Genomic DNA, 18,436 nt, shown 5'->3' with positions numbered 1-18,436 from the left:
AAAAAGAGACAAATGCAGTCATGATATTAGAATTGATCCTGGGGTCTGGCCACAACCGTAGGGACCTAGTTTCTGCGTCACAGCTTGGAAACAGTTGAGATCCCCACCCCATAACCATACATAAAATTGCTGGGCATGAAAAATTGAATACAGATATATATGCTACAAGGATTGGCCTTGGGGTCTGGCATATTCCCTTGGATCTCATTTGGAGAATATTCTGCCATGATTGCTTAGATATCAAGGTGAGCGATACAGGCCCTATGGGCTTCTTGTTATGAGATGTTCCCCAGTGACAATCTCTTCTGGCTGTTGTATCTTAGAGAGTGTATGGGTCTCCCTGGGTATGAAAAGTGCAATACCTGTCAAACCCATTATCATTCTACCACTTACTATCAGCAACCGATAAAAAAAAAAAACTTACTTAAAGACTTTGAAATGCTATAAATCTGGTTGTTACTTATTGCACAGTTTTGGAAACTGTGTATCCAAAACAAAAGATACAGTATATCGCTGAAAAAGTATATATATCGTCAGTCTTTCACATGCATGTAACTGCATCCCACATGAGTACTTAGTTATGAACCTTTTAGTCTTTGTCATGTAGACCCTTTATAAGCAAAACTAATAATTGAAATTAGTATTGCTTTCACACAGGATGTTATTACTAGTAGGATATCTAATGGGTAGGCTCAGTGCTATCATATGCTTATTAGCTCACCTGGTCCGAAGGACAAAGGTGAGCTTATGCCATACCCTGGCGTCCATTGTCCGTCCATCGTCCGTCGTCTGTACGTCAACAATTACTTTAAACGACTTCTTCTTAACCACTGATTGGAATTTGACTTAATTTGACTTGAAGCATCCCAAGGTGGTAGGGATTCAAAACTGTACAAATGGTGGGGTTGACCTCCCATTGGGCTGAGGGGCTGGGCCAAAAGGGGGCAATTTGGCTATATTGCTATAAGCGACTCCTTCTCTGGAACTAACAAATGGATATCAACCATATTTGCCTGGAAGCATCCCTAGGTGGTGGGGATTCAAAATTGTACAAATGGTGGGGCTGATCCCTCATGGGGCTGAGGGGCGGGGCAAAAAGGGGGCAATTTGGCTATATTGCTATAAGCGACTTCTTCTCTGGAACTAAGAGATGGATATCAACCAGATTTGACTGGAAGCATCCCTAGGTGGTGGGGATTCAAAATTGTACAAATGGTGGGGTTGACCTCCCATGGAGCTGAGGGGCGTGGCCAAAAGGGGGCAATTAAGCTATATTGCTTTGAGCGACTCCTTCTCTGGAACTAAGAGATGAATATCAACCAGATTTGACTGGAAGCATCCCTAGGTGGTGGGGATTCAAAATTGTACAAATGGTGGAGCTGACCCCCCAGGGGCCTGAAGGGCGGGGCCAAAAAGGGGGAAATTTGGCTATATTGCTATAAGAGACTTCTTCTCTGGATCTAAGATATGAATATCAACCAGATTTGACTGGAAGCATCCCTAGGTGGTGGGGATTTAAAATTGTACAAATGGTGGAGCTGACCCCCCAGGGGACTGAAGGGCGGGGCCAAAAGGGGGCACTTTGGCTATATTCCTTTAAACGACTTCTTCTGTAGAGCTGTGCCATGGATATCGATCATATTTGGTAGGAAGCATTCAGCATTCATGGAAGGCAGGGATTCAAAATTGTACAAATGGTGGGGCTGACCCCCTCGGGCTAAGGGCTGGAGCCAAGAATAGTTTATTACTTGGAAATGGTTGAGATCCCTACTGTTTAACCATATATACAATTAATTGCTGAGTATAAAGAGAAGAATGCACATTTGCTTTCAGGATGGCTCTAGGGTCTGGCCCCAGTGTTGGAGACATAGTCCCTGGGTCATAACTTTGAAACGATTAAGATCCCCACCCCAAAACTTTACATACAAATGCTGGGCATATAGAGACGAATGCAGTCATGATATTAGAATAGACCTTAGGGTCTGACCGAACCCCCAAGGACCAAGTTTCTTAGTCACAGCTTGGAAACAGTTGAGATCCCCACCCTATAACCGTATATATACAATGGCTGAGTATAAAGAGATGAATGCACATATACTTCCAGGATGGCCTTGGGGTCCGCTCCACCCTTGGAGACTTAACCCCTGGGTCATAACTTCAAAATGGTTGAGATCCCCACCCCAAAAAAATAATCACAAATGCTGGGCATAAAGAGACAAATGTAATCATGATATTAAAATTTATGCTAGGGTCTGCCCAATCTTTGCAGACTTAACTCCTGGGTCATAACTTTGAAAGGGTTGAGATCCCCAACCCAAAACTTTAAATACAAATACTGGGCAAAAAGAGACGAATGCAGTCATGATATTGAAATTGATCCTGGGGTCTGGCCACAACCCTATGGACCTAGTTTCTGAGTCACAGCTTGGAAACAGTTGAGATCCCCACCCCATAACCATACATAAAATTGCAGAGATATCTAATACAGATATCAACTAGGATTGGCCTTGGGGTCTGGCATATATTCCCTTGGATCTCATTTGGAGAATATTTTGCCATGATTGTTTAGATATCCAGGTGAGCGATACAGGCCCTCTGGGCGTCGTGTTTCTTTCGGAGCCATTTTTTTCGCGGGAGGATTGGCATTGGATATTTTAATTTGTCTTATTTTACTATCATTTCCTTTTTTCTGAGATAAACAATATCAGTGATATCTTCCATTTCCATTTTATTAAAGTGACCTGATAAAAAGTGTTGGTTCAAAATTATGAAAGTGTTCTATTAGTGTCACCTTGAGCACACATTGAACAAATGATAATCACTTTGACGGGCAATGTGCTTGTAATACCCAGGGAGACCCCCTACTCGCTAACAAGTACATTTTTATATAGGTGCTTCCTTAGAAACAACAGCCACCAGAGACAATCACCCCGGGTAGCAGTTTACATGTAGAAGCATACAGTGGCCATGGGTGATATTTTTGTACAATGATGTATCAACATCTAAAAAAAAAAAAAAACTTAAATTGGCATATACATGATTGCTTAAAACGTCGTCTGTACATCAACAATGTGGGCTTCACATTTTAAAAAAAAATTGAATTTGGTTTGAGACTACATTTTTGGCCATTTACAAATCTGTGTTTTTACACAAAAAAAGCTAGCTTTTCATGTAGTCTATTTTTGTATTCGGCACATCTGTAAATATTGTGAAAAATCCATTTGGACGACCAATGCTGAAACGTGAGTATTTCTGTTTCCACGTAGGTGATATTTAATTTAAGACAGCTAGGGTTTAAGAAAAAAATAACAACTTGCGTGGGTCAAATTTTGGGTTAAACATTATGTTTGTTTGAATTTTTTGGCGTTTTTTGATGTGGTAACCATGGTTTTTACAAGTCCCAAATCTGGGGAAATCCCTTTTTGAAAAAAATAATTCTACTTAAAAAAACGTATTCAAAATGTAGTTTATGAATATATATATATATGTAGGTGTGTTCTGCAGTATGAATCCGCTATCCATGTTTATCTGAGACATGCCCTTTATTTTTAGGATCAAGCCATTTCTACTGTACTCTGCTACCTTAAATACACAGAAATTGAATTTTTCTGAAACAAAATGCCTTTTTATGCTTGATTCAGCTTCACTTTCATTCATGATTGCTTAAAACTACTCAAAAAATTACATGTATAGGTCAATATATAGGTCAATAGCCTATTGACCTATATATTGACCTATACATGTAATTTTTATCCACTTTCAATAAATGCAACTGTATGTATTAGTAACCATGGATACCGGGTGCTGACCTGAGTGAAACAAATTACCTGTGGATGTATAAAGGGGGGTAACTCACCCTTTTCACAGGCACTTCACAATTCATGACATATGTGTCAATTAGGTAATTGGTAAAGCTGATACCAAACAACAAATAATTCACAGGCTATCTCCTGAGGCATTCAGACTAGAGTTCAATCTGTTTCACTCAGGTCAGCACCCGGTATCCATGGTTACTAATACATACAGTTGCATTTATTGAAAATGGATAAAATATCTGTTTTCACTCTGATAACACTATTTTAGATGTTTTTTCCCCACTTCATTCAGCATACAGATTAAATTAGCAAGTTAGTAATGTCAACATTTTTTATTAGCTCACCTGGTCCGAAGGACCAAGATGAGCTTATGCCATACCGTGGCGTCCGTCGTCTCCGTTTCTCAATTGAAAGAATTTTTTAACTTGAACTGTCAGCTTTAAGGTTCCTTAATGCTAAACTACTCTATCAAAGCGAAAATGTTTGACACTAAATAGCATCAGGAAAAGTTCTACAGCATACTTTTCAGGAAGTTATCTAAAATATCCATGGCTTATAAGATCATATTTATTTATGTGTGATCGAATTCACCTGAATCATAATTTCCACTAGTCCCTCAAAATGGGAGTGATTAAAATTCGGATTTTTTTTTTAAAGTTTTCAGATGTTTTGTTACAAACCACATGATGATGAAGAACCAGAAACAGTCATGTGATCTCCCAGAAAGAGAGGGAAACTAGAGTAATCAAAGTTAACGTACTTTCCCCTAGTGGGTGAAAATAACATCCCTATAACCACGACTCTACTGCCATCAAAATGGCCACAGTCTGCAAAACATTCTCCGTGACATACTCTTACACTCTTCTTCCATTGGTCACACAAATTTATACCAATCTGAAAACAGAACATGGTTTCTATTATTTTTACAGCCATCATACTTTGTCATTTTAAATTTATCAGAGGTCAGATAAGTCACTAATTTCAGTATGAAATCACTCAAGAAAGTCACTCAGCACTCCAACGACTAGTCAATCAGTACTAAAAAACAAGCACTCATACTAGTCAATCAGTACTAAAAACAAGCACTCATACTAGTTAATCAGTACTAAAAAACAAGTACTCATACTAGTCTATCAGTATTAAAAAACAAGCGCTCAGACTAGTCAATCAGTACTGAAAAACAAGCACTCATACTAGTCTATCAGTACTAAAAAACAAGCGCTCATTATAGTCAATCAGTACTAAAAAACAAGTACTCATACTAGTCTATCAGTACTAAAAAACAAGCCCCCAAACTAGTCAATCAGTATTAGAAAACAAGCACTCATACTAGTTAATCAGTACTAAAAAACAAGCGCTCATACTAGTCAATCAGTACTAAAAACAAGCACTCATACTAGTCAATCAGTACTAAAAAACAAGCGCTCATACTAGTCAATCAGTACTAAAAAACAAGCACTCATACTAGTCAATCAGTACTAAAAAACAAGCGCTCATACTAGTCAATCAGTACTAAAAAACAAGCACTCATACTAGTCAATCAGTACTAAAAAACAAGCGCTCATACTAGTCAATCAGTACTAAAAAACAAGCGCTCATACTAGTCAATCAGTACTAAAAAACAAGCGCTCATTCTAGTCAATCAGTACTGAAAAACAAGCACTCATACTAGTCAATCAGTACTAAAAAACAAGCGCTCATACTAGTCAATCAGTACTAAAAAACAAGCGCTCAGGCAAGTCACTCATTACTCAAACAAGCACTCAGGCAAGTCACTCATTTCTCAAACAAGTATACAGGCAAGTCACTCATTACTCAAACAAGTATACAGGCAAGTCACACACTACTCAAACAAGTATACAGGCAAGTCACACACTTCTCAAACTAGTACTCTGGCAAGTCACTCACTATTCACATGAGTCATCAAAAAATAAACAGTGTTGTAAAACTATGTGGAATAAATCAGACTTATTTTGTTGTAGGAAAGCTGTGTTCTATTCTGCTGTTTGTATCAGTCTTGGTGTCACAGCCCTGTTGCCACTGTATCGTTGTGCTACCTGTCCCAAAACTACCGTCATGCCTGTGATCTTCTCCTGTCGTTGTATCCTTTGAGTTACATCACCATAGACTTTATGGTGGTCATCCATCTTTTTGTGTTATAAGCTCACCTGAACCAAGGTAAATGTATGGCATACTTTGATGTGTGTTGTTCATGGATCGTTCATCCATACACTTTTCTCTGAATCTTTTCTCAGAAGCTATGAAGTCAATTACATCCAAGTTTAATAAGATGTATTCCGAGGGGATGATGATTCAGATTTGTGAAGGAGAAGTCCTTCTCGGAGCACATTCGGGGCAAAAAAGGGTAAAATTTGAGGTATCAGATCGGACAATTTTAATATTTATTATACAGTACCTTTAGTGAAATGACCAAAATGTACAAAGGAAAACAAATCCTGTTCATAACCACTAGGTGGGCGAACGATTGTAAAGTATTTGAATGTTTAAAACACTCAAATCTCTTTCTCTGAAGAAGCAAAGGGGTTGGAAATTGATAACTGTTAATTTCATTCAAGGTTGCCTGGTAAAATCTGTAAAAAGAATCAAACCTTTTTTTCTGAAACATAAAACTGCCTAATGTCATGATATATGGCCAGTAGCTTAATTGCTGGTTATGAGTGCTACAAAATGTGAGAAAAAAAAACATCTTGACTAATATTCAAGGCCATATGGGTCAAATCTGTTGAAGCACTCAAACAGCTTTATTAAAAGTCAGGACAAAAGGCGATCGCAATAAACCTTTGTCTCAGGTGACCTATTGCGATCGCCTTTTGTCCGGCGTCCATCGTGCGTCCGTAAACAATTTACATTTTCGACTTCTTCTTCAAAACCCCTGAACCAATTTCAATGAAATTTTGCAGAAACCTTCCATGGCCAAATGTCAACAAAATTAGTGGCCGATTTGGTCCCCAGCCCCCAGGGGCCTGAGGGGCAGGGCCAAAAAGGGTTGAATTGACTGAAATTTCAAAAAATATTCTTCTCAAGACCCAGATATGGTAGAATCAAACACTCTTCATAGATGGAAGGGTCTTAAGGTGCTCTACAAAAATTGTGAATTTTAAATTTTATGACCCTGGTCAATGTTTCCCCCTGGGGAGGGGGTAAACTTTACTATAGTTTATATAGGGAAATCACGTTTTGGACTTACATTGGAAGTAATTCAATTTGGGTTAGCATTATAAGTATTGGGTAGCAGTTGATGGTATGCACATATGACCCCTGTCTGACCCCCCGGGGCTGATGGGTGGGGCCAAAAAGGGTCAAATTGACTGAAATTTCAAAAATCTTCCTCTCACGACCAAGATATGATAGAATCAAATGCTCTTCATAGATGGAAAAGGTTTAAGGTTTAAGGTGCTTTACCAAAATTGTGAATTCCTTGACCCTGGGGTCTCACATTAATCCCCTGGTGAGGGGGTAAATTTTACTATAGTTTATATAGGGAAATCACATTTTGGACCAACATTGGAAGTAATTAATTGGGGTTAGCATTATCAGTATTGGTTAGCAGTTTGATGGTATGTCACAAGAGTTAATTTTGTTAAACAACGAAACAAATTATACTGACCAAGAGGCCAAGGGTGATATATGGTTGTGAGCATGCTGAAAAGAACAGACACCAAACTTGTTAAAAATGAATTATCATGACCTGCTTCCGAGATCACAGGTTAAAAATTTAATCAACTTCTGAATGAAAAGATGCCTCAGGTCATATTATATAGTATATAACGTGATGTGATGCCCTGCCCTTGGAGACTAACTCCCTTTGTCATAACATGGAAACAGTTGATATCCAGATCCTTTAACCATTTATTTAATTGCTATTCATTAAAAGACAAACACACCTATCTACTAAGATTGCCTCTTCTTCTGGGACCAGGTACATGTTATAGTTCTTGTACTCTTTTAACTCCCTATTATAGCCTTGACTCCTGACTAGTGGTGACCTTGAGGTAACTGTTGACTTCCTGAAAGAGATTGACAAATTAGTCCAGCTGATAGAATCTCCGATATTTGCATGTAAGTATTGACAATAGATTACCATGATTGCACCATTTAAGAGGTCAAATGTAGACTCACATATAGTTTGTTTTTGTGATTCCATGATATATCATAAAAATAAAAGGACGTAAGTGAGCTTATGTTATTCCATGGTGTCTGCAATCTGCCCATTTGTCTTTCTGCAATCTGTTTGTCTGTCTGTCTCTCTCTCTGTCAGTCAACAATTTCTTCCAATGATAACTTCTGATGATAATTTAACCAAACTTTACTGGAATTACCCTTAGGTGGTGGGGATTCAAAATTGCACAAATAAGTTGGCTGACCCTTGGGAGAGGGGGGTGAGGGGCAGGACAATGATAAGGAAATTTGGCAAAATTGCGTAAAGTGACTTCTTCTCTGGAACTAAGTGATATATATAGACAATATTTAGTTTGAAGCATTTTTCGGTGGTGGGGCATCAAATTGCGCGAATAAAGGGGCTTACCCCCAGGGGTCTGAAGGGTATAGCCAAAAAGGGGTTATTTGGCAATGTTGTTTTTAGGTTGGAAGTATCTCTGATTAGGAGGAAGGGATTCAAAATTGTACAAATGGAGGGGCTGACATCCTTCTCCCTGGGGGTGATTAGTGGTTGGGTCAAAAGGGTTATTTAGCTTTAAACAACTTCTCCTTTGGAATTATGAGGTTGATATCAGTCATATTTGGTTGGAATCATCCTCAGGTGGTGGGGATTCAGAATTGTGCCGATTGAAGGGCTGACCCTAGGGCTGAGGGGTATAAAAAGATATTTTATAGCTTGGAAGTGGTCAAGATTCCCACCAAGTAACTATTTATGCAATTGCTGCGTTTAAAGAGACAGATACACATATGCTACCAAGATGGTTCCAGGGTCTGGCCCCACCTCTTTCGATGTAGTTCCTGGTTCATATTTTTGAAACAATTGAGATCACCACCCTATAAACATATATATATATTTGTACTGAGAAAGAAAGACAAATACAGTTATTAAAACAACAGGACCAAAATAATGAAGAAATTACTATACTTAAATATTAACTTGAAGATTTATACTGTTATGCAGTACAGGTGTGCAAGTTGGATCACGATTTAAGTGGTTGGAGGAAGGAGAAAAATACAAACAAAATGTTTCCTTTCGCTAGAAAAAGACAAGTTAAAAATATCTTAAGTAAATATCAAGTCAAAGGGTTGGAATGAAAGAAATTGAATTCTATGTAAACTTTTATAACTTAAAAAAAACAACTGAAGAAGAATTTCATATCAGTAATAATTAACAGAACTTAACTATGCATCTTCAATACCTTCACCCATCTTTGTAGCCAAAAAACAAAGGATTAAAAATATTCCGCCATCCCTATCCCCACATGACCCATATCTCGATGATAGAGACACAGAGTGTTCTCCCTTCCTCTTCCTTTAATGACGCCTGCACTGTGCTAATGGCCTGTGGCTGGCTCCATATCAGAACGATTTTCTGAACGTTTGGTTTGCTTTCCCTGTCATTTTGTGCTGTTGGTGTGCTGATATCCCATCTGCCCTTGTGTATAACTCATTTATTTTACTAATTGTTATAATTGTGCCTTTTTCGGCCAGTTTGTGTACTGCACTTGTCGGGTCATGGTGTGCCACGTGGTCCGCCATAATCAATTATTTTTTTAGACAGCAGCTTGTACATTTCCTTTCATTGTTGATTTCAGTTCTGCTGTCTGTTTCATTTGTTTGTTTCCTACATTACTGTTAATTTCTGTTGATTGCATTCTACTGTTGTAGGGGTTTTTTTTGCTTCGTGTTTATTTGTATAATTTATCTCATCCGGGACAGGGACGGGGATCTGTGCATGGTTGCTCGTTCTTCTTTGGGGAGCGCGATCCCCATGACCCCTGCCCCCAGTGTCGCCATTGTTCTGAGGAGTCTCCCAGTTAACTTTGTTCTCAGGCTTCTCCTCAGGACAAGGCCTCCCATGCTCCGAAGCGTCCCTACGCTTCACGTAAGATGAACCTGTCCAGTTCCACTGGGAGGCAAGGGAGACAGAAAGGTAAGAGTACTTCTGCCGGCTGCTTGGAGTCCGACAGAACGGTTCCGGGGGGTCTCGTTTCGGCGAATCCCTCCTGTGCACAGGGGGTGGTCCCTCCTATCCAGGATCTCCCTGGAATTGACCGGGAATGCCTGTAAGTGTTGGAGGTTGCCTTCTAGTATGGACTACCCGTTGCTGGTCATTGACCCCATCAATGATCACAGCATTCCAGGTCACAGGTATTGTCGTTGGGGATGGCGTTGGTGGAAGGAAGTCACGGAGATCGCATGGGCCTTGTCTGTGGTCTTGGATGTGCTGGGTATTTCACTGTTACAGGATCCTCCCTTGTTATTAGAGCCAATTTTCTTTCCACCACCAGGGGATCGAGAAAAGGCCCTGCCCTTACCTTCATCAGCAGGTCTCGGGGTCAGGTGTGTTGGTTTCTGAGTTACTCAATGCCCTCGCAGATGTGGTTCCTTTAGGGAGACTTCACAACAGGGTTCTCCAGATGTTTCTCCTAGCCAATTGAGTCCCTTCTTCATGGGATTGGGAAGATTGGCTTCCTCTGAACCAGTCAGTCAATGAGCTCGCTTGCTGGTAGACCATTCAGGAAAATGTTATTCAGGGGGTCCTTTGTCCAAGCCAGCTCCCACTATGATCCTGTACACAGATGCATCAATGACAGGTTGGGGGGCTTACCTCGATGGACATGCTTGGTTTCAGTGTGCCCGAGATGAGGGCTGTTCTGTTGGCTCTGTAGTCTCTTCTGGAGTTCCTGCATTCCAAGGTGGTTTGTGTGGCTACCGACAACTCTACAAATCTACAGTTGTTGCGTATCTAGAGAGATGGGGGGGGGGGAACAATGTCTTACATCCTGTGTGCCTTCGCTATCCGTGTTCTTCTTTGCCAGGAGGTGCAACTTACAATTTGTGTCAAGCATCTTCCAGGCAGGTTGAATTTTTTCTGGGGATACTCTTTCCGGGCACTGCCAGTCGGTTATGACAGAATAGCAACTGAATCCTTCGATTTTCAAGGGAAAGGTGTGGGACAGGCCTCACATAGACTTGTTTGCGACTGCCCTAAACAATCAGTTGCCAACTTTCGTCTCTCTGATTCTAGATCTGAAGGCTCGGGCCTTGGATGCTCTGTCTCTGGCTGGGAGGGGATGCATGCATATGTGTTTCTTCCTTTCAACCTGGTGGGCAGTGGTCTACAGAAGTTTCGGGAGCATCCTTGCTCGCTTCTGATAGCGCCCCTGTGGCCGAGGCAGCATTGGTATTCAGAGTTGTTGTCGTTCCTGGTGGAAGAGCCCTTGATTCTCCCTCTCAGGTTAAATCTCCTGCGGCAGCCTCGGTCAGAACGATGCACTCTCATCCGGAGATCCTCCACTTTCACAAGTGGAGGCTTTCTCAAGAGGCCTCGCTCAGGCGGGCTTTTCTCAAGACGTACCAGGTCGCATCATACGATTAATTAGGTCTTCCTCTTCTAACGTCTTCCAGTCCAGATAGAAGATTTACTATGATTGGTGTGTCGATCGGCAGGAAGGTTGATGTGATCAAGGCAGCTGTCCAGGTAATTGCTGATTTCCTGTTGTGGTTTTTCAGGGATCGCAATCTTGCCCCTGGCACTATCGTGGGGTACGTACCGCTAATTGCTAGTGTTCTTATATCTTCCTTACTTTCTGCCTTGATTAGAGGATTTGCTTTAGACAGGCCTACGGTTCGGCAGCTTGCACCACAGTGGAATCTTGCTTTGGTGCTCGAATCATTGATGCAGTACCCCGTGAGCCTTTAGCGTTTGCCTCTTGAAATTTGTCACATTCAAGGCGGTGTTTCCTATTGCCTTGGCCTCAGGACATAGGAGGAGCGAGATTCATGTCTTGTCTTCTCATCCTTGTCTCCGGTGGTCTAGGAATTATGCTGCTGTTACTCTTCTCACTGATCCAGCCTTCATGGCTTAGAATCAGGTTCCTGGCTTTTTTACCCGAACTATTAAGATCCCATCCTTGACTACCCTTGTTGGGTCTGGAGAGCGGGATAGGTTGCTCTGCCTCTGTAGGGGGCTGCACTTTCACCTCGATAAAACTAAGGGGAGGGGAGGGGGACGAGGTCCTCGATCTGTTTTGACCTTTGAACAGGGTCAGCAGGATATCTCCTCTCAGTCTGTGTCCAGGTAGGCCTTTCACGAAGTCATGTCCGCTGTTTTCTGGCACAGACAGACTACTTTCACGGATTTCTATCTTTCGTCCTTGGTGTCTCATTTCGATGATCTGTATTCCCTCAGTCCGTTGGTGGTGGCACAGTCTATTGCCTTCCCAGTAATTCTGAGAATGGCCGATTTAATCAGTATGCCTTCTCGTTTCACCTGGAGGTATTTCTTTAAAATATTTCGTGGCTTTTGGGGGTTCCTTGAGCCTTCCCCCTCCCCCTCCACTATGTTAAGAGGAAATATGCATACTAAAGTTATGGTAATTATTACTGAGGTTTTTATGTAAAACCAATTTTTATGATGTAATACAATAACACATAAAAAGGATTCGATACAATAGATTGGAAAGACCTTGTGAAAAGATTCAAGTCATGTTGGATACATTACAGGGATTTTAGTAGCCATTTAGTAAATAGATAAAAACATTACAAAACTAGGAGTAAGATCAGAAATAATGGTTGGACAAATCAGCCCTAGTATAAAACAACACTCATATTTGTTTTAACACTTGAAATTATAGCAAACAGGTTGCGTCAATAAAAGGGAATTTGGAAACCTTGACTTGTCTGTCCTCACATTTAAATATGGAAAGTAGCAAAAGTCGTGCCTCTTTTTAATAAGATTAATAGGCACTCTCTATCTAATTATCGGCCAATCTCTCTTCTGTCTATTGTCGGTAAAGTATTAGAAATGGTCATTTTTAAGCACTTGCATAATTTTTGTTTTGAAAATGCTTTATTTTATCAGTACCAAGCAGGCTTTATGCCTGGTCATTCAACAATTTATAAACTAATAGAAATATATCACAACATTTGTTTAGATCAAGAAGAAAAGAAACATGCTTGTGTGATATTCTGTGACATTTCTAAAAAGTCTTCGACAGAGTCTGGCATAAAGGTCTACTGGTCAAGTTAAAATCATATGGTATTTCAGGTGACTTCTTGTCCTGGATAAAAGAAACTACTGAGTAATAGACAACAGGAAGTATTTATAAATAGTTCGTCCTCTGATGTTGGTATGATTGAGTTCCCCAGGGCTCAATTCTCGGGCCTCTTCTTTTTGTTATTTATATAAATGATATAGCTGATGAACTAGAATCAACAGCACATCTATTTTCTGATGATACTTCTCTCAAAAAATCTTCTTGGGGTCTAGAAATAGAATTAATTTTTACTCAAGATTTAGAAAAATTATATAAGTGGGCAAAAATCTAGCTTGTTGCTCCAAACAAAACTGAGGTTGTTTTTATATCAAATTCAGATAATATTTATGAAGATCTTGACTTATTTTTTTATGGAAATTTTCCGAATTTCAGTAGTTTGCATAGACATCTTGGAGTCGTTTTTAATTCAGATGGAAAATTATCTGATCACATTGATGAAATCTATAAACTAGTAATGAAAAAAAATGTCATGTATACTACCTGTTCTCGAATATGCATGTGAGGTTTTGGATGGATGCTCTCAAGTAGATTCAGAAAAGATAGAGCGGGCTCAGCGTGAAGCAGCAAGAATAATTACTGGATTACCATCTTAAGCCAAAAATGAATCTTTATAGATCAAATCAGAATTAGAAATACTTTCGGATAGAAGAGTTAGAAGAAAATGAAAATGACTCCAAGCTATCTATCATATCTATTACCCCCTCAGTAGGTGAAAACAATACATATGCTTTAAGAAGTAAAGACAACTATAGAATTCGAAATTATCGACTTTCTACTACAAAAAGTCTTTCTTACCTTCTACATTAAATAACTGGAACACTTCAGATGATAATATTAAATTTCTGCCTCTCCCATCTATTAAACTAGCCCTATCCTAACATACATTATGTATTCGCACACGTCAGCCCTGTTTCTATATGGATGGTGAAAGAAAAATAAATATTTTACATACTAGACTAAGACATGGTAGTCTAGTGGTAGGACGCTGGGCTCGTGATCGAAGGGTTGCGGGTTCGAGTCACGGCACGGCACTGTGTTATCTTTGAGCAAGATACTTTAATCCGCTTTTTCCAGTCTACTCAGCTGTAAATGAATACATGGTTGGGCAGTGCTAGAATTGTTGAATGCTAGCTGTCAGTGCCGAAATGGCAGCTCCGACTGTATGCTCCCCAGGGAGTTGAGAAAGATATTGGCTGGTTGCAAAGGCTCTATAACCATGGATAATAATTTGTGAACCGCTTTGAGATGACCTACGAACCAGGTTGTGATAAAGCGGTATATAAGAACCTCAAATTTTTATTATTATTATCAATGTAGCTCTCTTAAAGATGATCTCTTCCGTGTTAATTTAGTTCAGGATTCCAATTGTGGGCACCATTGTTAAAATGCTTATCATTTCTTTTTTGAGTGCCAATTTTATACAAATGCTCGTGCAGTAATGCTTCAAGCTTTTGCTAACATGAATATGCAAATAAGCTTCAATGAAAACATGGCTTTGGATGTAAATTGTAATGTATTCGAGAACATGTGAAGTCCTTTATAAAATCAAGCGGATGACTCCTTTCAATTGTTGAATTTGAAATTAATTGTGTATGCATCACTTATCACTTGTATCCATATTTGTTGATGGGGGGGGGGGGGGGGGGGGAATCTTTGAAATCCTTCTTCTGTGACACTAGATTAGTCAGTTAATTTGTCATCATGTCGCCATTCAAATCACCCAGCATCCTTGGTCCGTGCGTGTGTCTGTCGTCCATTCTTAACAATTCTTGGTATAATTTTTTCCCAGAAAATATTATAAGAATCTTTATCAAATTTATTATGTAAATTCCCCTTGGTACCTCATTCTGCATATATACAATTGAAAATGATTGGCGGCCATCTTGAATTTTGACAGTTAAGGTTTGTTATAGCTATTTCATAGAAAGTTTTTGGAGGACCAATTAATTTATGCTGAATCGTTAAATTAATCGTGAGCTGCTATGCAACATCTCCTTTTAATGAAAGTTGGTCTGATGCATCTATTGGCCAAGGGGTCTCAATGTTCTATAAGTGTATGGGTTGGTTTCATGTGGAAATAGACTTCATGTTTAGCTCACTCGGCTGGTCCATTATGTCATTGTGTGGCATCCGTCATCCATCTGGTGTCAAGTTTTCCCTTAAACAACTTCTTCTCAATTACCAACACACTTAGGATGATGATATCACGCCAGTAACATAACAAATGTTGCTAAAACTTAGTGCAAAAGACCCTGTCCATGTCCTGTTGCTATTTTCTGGGCTAAATGAAATTCAAACTGTTCTCTTGGCTCTTCATTGATTTAGAACTATTTTACTCTGATAAGAACAGTTCTGCTCAGTTTCTCTTGGGCCACTTTTAACAAAAATATGCAAATACTCCTCTCATGGCCACCAAAATCAAAAATGTTAAAACTATTTTCCAATTGGCTGCAACTAAACTGGGCCTACAGTAATAAAACTGTCACTAAATTTTAGCAGATCATAAACATAACAAAAAATAATCCAGTAATTGCCCTTAGTAAGTGTTCTCATTTGAATTCTTTGGATCAATAAGAAATCTGATATGCCTTTTATTGTGTCAAGTTTGCCGAAATATTTCAATTTCATGTCATTTAGGTAATAAAACAAACAAAAGAATGATGCAGGCAAGATGGGCCTTCTGTTATGCTAAAATAATCAATCAAACCTGAAATAAAACCTACATGTTATAATCCCTGTCTCTGGTCAGACCTACGGCTACAGCTGCTGGAGAACAACCAAGAGCTCATCAAGAGCCTGTATGGACTGCTCATGTTACTACCCCAGTCTGAGGCCTTCAAACTGCTGCGGTACCGTCTAGACTGTATACCCCACTATCAACTAGCCACCGTCAATGAAAAGTAAGTTACAAGTGTGTCACAATACAACTATTAATGCTATTAACTCATTAGAAATACTTTATTACATTAAAGGAAATATTTGTTGTCTGTTTCTTATATAAATGAAATTGTAGTTTACGTGTATTGATAAATGGTGTATCAGGACAGGATTGTTTTCTGATGGTGTGGATATATAATTTAAAGCTTAGTTTTTTAGCCTTGAACTTTTTTAAGTATTCAAATCACCATCGTCGTCACCCGTCGTCCATCCATTCATCATTCCATCCCTCTGTCCTTAAACAGTTCTTGAGTTGGTGAAGGATCCTTTTCAAGTTAACATGAAGATTCCATATGTTCCGTATTTATGTATATCAAATTTTGGGTCTGTTCTGAAAACCAACAGGTGGCCATCTTGAATTTGGAAAGTTAGTTTGTTAGCACTATTTCTCAGAGAGTACTGGAGGCATCCTTCCTCAAATTTCATGTGAATGTTCTCCATGTTTTTTTGTTACACATATTAAATTTTGAGTTTGATCAGAAATCCAAAATGGCTGACAAACAGCCATCGCGGATTTTGAGAGTTAAAGTTTGTAAAGTGCTATTTTTCAGAGTAATAGAGCGCTCATTCACAAATTTCACATGAGGATTCCCCATGGTTCTTCATTTCGTAAATCAACTTTTTGGTGGCTAACTGGCAGCCTGTATTGAATTTTGAGAGTTAGAGTTTGTCTGCAGTATTTTGCGGAAAGTGATGTAGGAAACTTTCTCAAATTTTATATGTAAGTTCCCTTTGGTCTTCAGTTATGCATGGTTACTTTTGAGAATTCAACCCATATCGACAGTATGTCTAATTATGTAAGAAACTTTTTTTTTAGCATTTTGCATATAGTGATGTATTTCTTATAAAATAATATTGATGATGTAAGTCCCCCCCTCCCCAGGGGGGAGAAGGATGTGGCCCAATAAGGGAATTAGAGATAAATCAATAAAATTTATTCAATCAATATGAATTAAGGAATTCTTCCCCACCCTATAACCAAATATAAAGGGTGAAATATTAAGGCCCCTTGGCCGCTTGTTGTAATATTTCTATTAAGCAGATTTTTGCAATGACTGTTAACATATCCAGGTGGGTGATACAGGACCTCTGAGCATCTGAAAGAAGCTTTGCATTGCTTAACTGGATATTTCTATTAAACAAATACATTTATTTTAGCATCAAACATAAAATACGTTGAATGAATATATTTCCAGGCTCAAGGGGAAAGCCCAACAAGATCAGCGCCCTCTAGTGTCAAAGATCAACTTTCCAGATCTCCTCAAACATTTTCAGAAAGTCCAGGAAAAGCATCGAGAGGCTCGCCGTAAAATGGCTTTCAAAGGGAGAATGATGGGGCACGTACAATGATGGTACAATGATGGGAAACGTACAATGATGGTACAATGATGGGGCACGTACAATGATGGTACAATGATGGGGCACGTCCAATGATGGGGCACGTACGATGATGCATTGATCAAATTACGTTTCACAGAGTATGTGTATGATTTCCTAATGAGTCCATGCAAAGCACCGGTATGGTCAAGCCATACTTATTTTAATCATAATTAAGCTATTAAGCAAGGACTCTCTAAGTGTTGATTTAAATAGCTACAGTACAAAAAAATTGACATTTGCCATATGTGAAAAAGAAGGTGTTCGTTTTCAAAGAAAAACCTACTTGTACCTGTGTATGACTGTCTACAAATAAACTATATATAAGAATTACAAGTAGATTTGAAGTGTTACCAAAAGGGTGGGTTGTAAATTTGGGGCTTCTGGTGGCTATCACTAATAAGTTTTGTTTTGTATATCCTGTGACCTTCAAAATAGGTCAAGATCATTCATTTAGTCTAACTTTCTAGCTCTTCACCCCAGCATGCTACTGGCCAAATATCATCTCTTTTGATATTTTGGTTATTAAGAAGAAGTCATTTAAATAATTTAACATATTCAACACCTTTCACCATGAAAGTAGGTCAAGGTCAATAATTTGTCATGATATAATTTGAACACATTTGGTAGACTGTACTTCGGGCATGTTACATGCCATTTAACATCACTCTATACATTTTGTTATTGAGAAGAACTTCATCCAAGCATGCTACATGTACTAGCCAAACATCACCACTTTATTGTCTTTATCCGTTATAGAGAACAAATTGTTTTAAAAAGGGTCAAGGTCATTCATTTCAACAAACCTCATTCCAGCATGCCACTGGTCAAATATCATCACCTTAGGTCTCTTTGTTATTTTTTTTCATTTAACGTATTGGAAAACGTTGACACTGGATGGACGAAAGACGCCGCACCATGGCAAAAACTCACTTGCCTCTTTGGGTATTTGAGTTTAAAACATGTGTGAACGCATTTCCAGGAAAACCTTATGTCATATAAAAAGATTGAACATTTTAAGTTCATAGAATTGGGATTACACAGCAAATCAATAAATGGATATCG

At 39.1% G+C, this 18,436-nt stretch overlaps 1 protein-coding gene across 1 annotated transcript in view; it reads left to right on the top strand.

Annotated features, from left to right (window-relative positions):
- Positions 1–17,704, top strand: part of LOC110441273 (protein VAC14 homolog) — a 22,319-nt gene extending 4,615 nt beyond the window's left edge. Inside the window, exons 2-5 of the mRNA XM_021484381.1 lie at positions 5,798–5,916; positions 7,816–7,895; positions 15,807–15,957; positions 17,191–17,704. Of these exons, the coding sequence (XP_021340056.1) occupies positions 5,798–5,916; positions 7,816–7,895; positions 15,807–15,957; positions 17,191–17,344 (504 nt within the window). The 3' untranslated portion in view covers positions 17,345–17,704. The remainder of the gene's footprint in view (positions 1–5,797; positions 5,917–7,815; positions 7,896–15,806; positions 15,958–17,190) is intronic.
- Positions 17,705–18,436: the final 732 nt, after the last annotated feature.

Source organism: Mizuhopecten yessoensis, unplaced genomic scaffold (assembly GCF_002113885.1).
Source record: "Mizuhopecten yessoensis strain PY_sf001 unplaced genomic scaffold, ASM211388v2 scaffold715813, whole genome shotgun sequence".
Classification (NCBI taxonomy): domain Eukaryota; kingdom Metazoa; phylum Mollusca; class Bivalvia; order Pectinida; family Pectinidae; genus Mizuhopecten; species Mizuhopecten yessoensis.
This window is presented reverse-complemented; position numbering and strand designations above follow the sequence as displayed.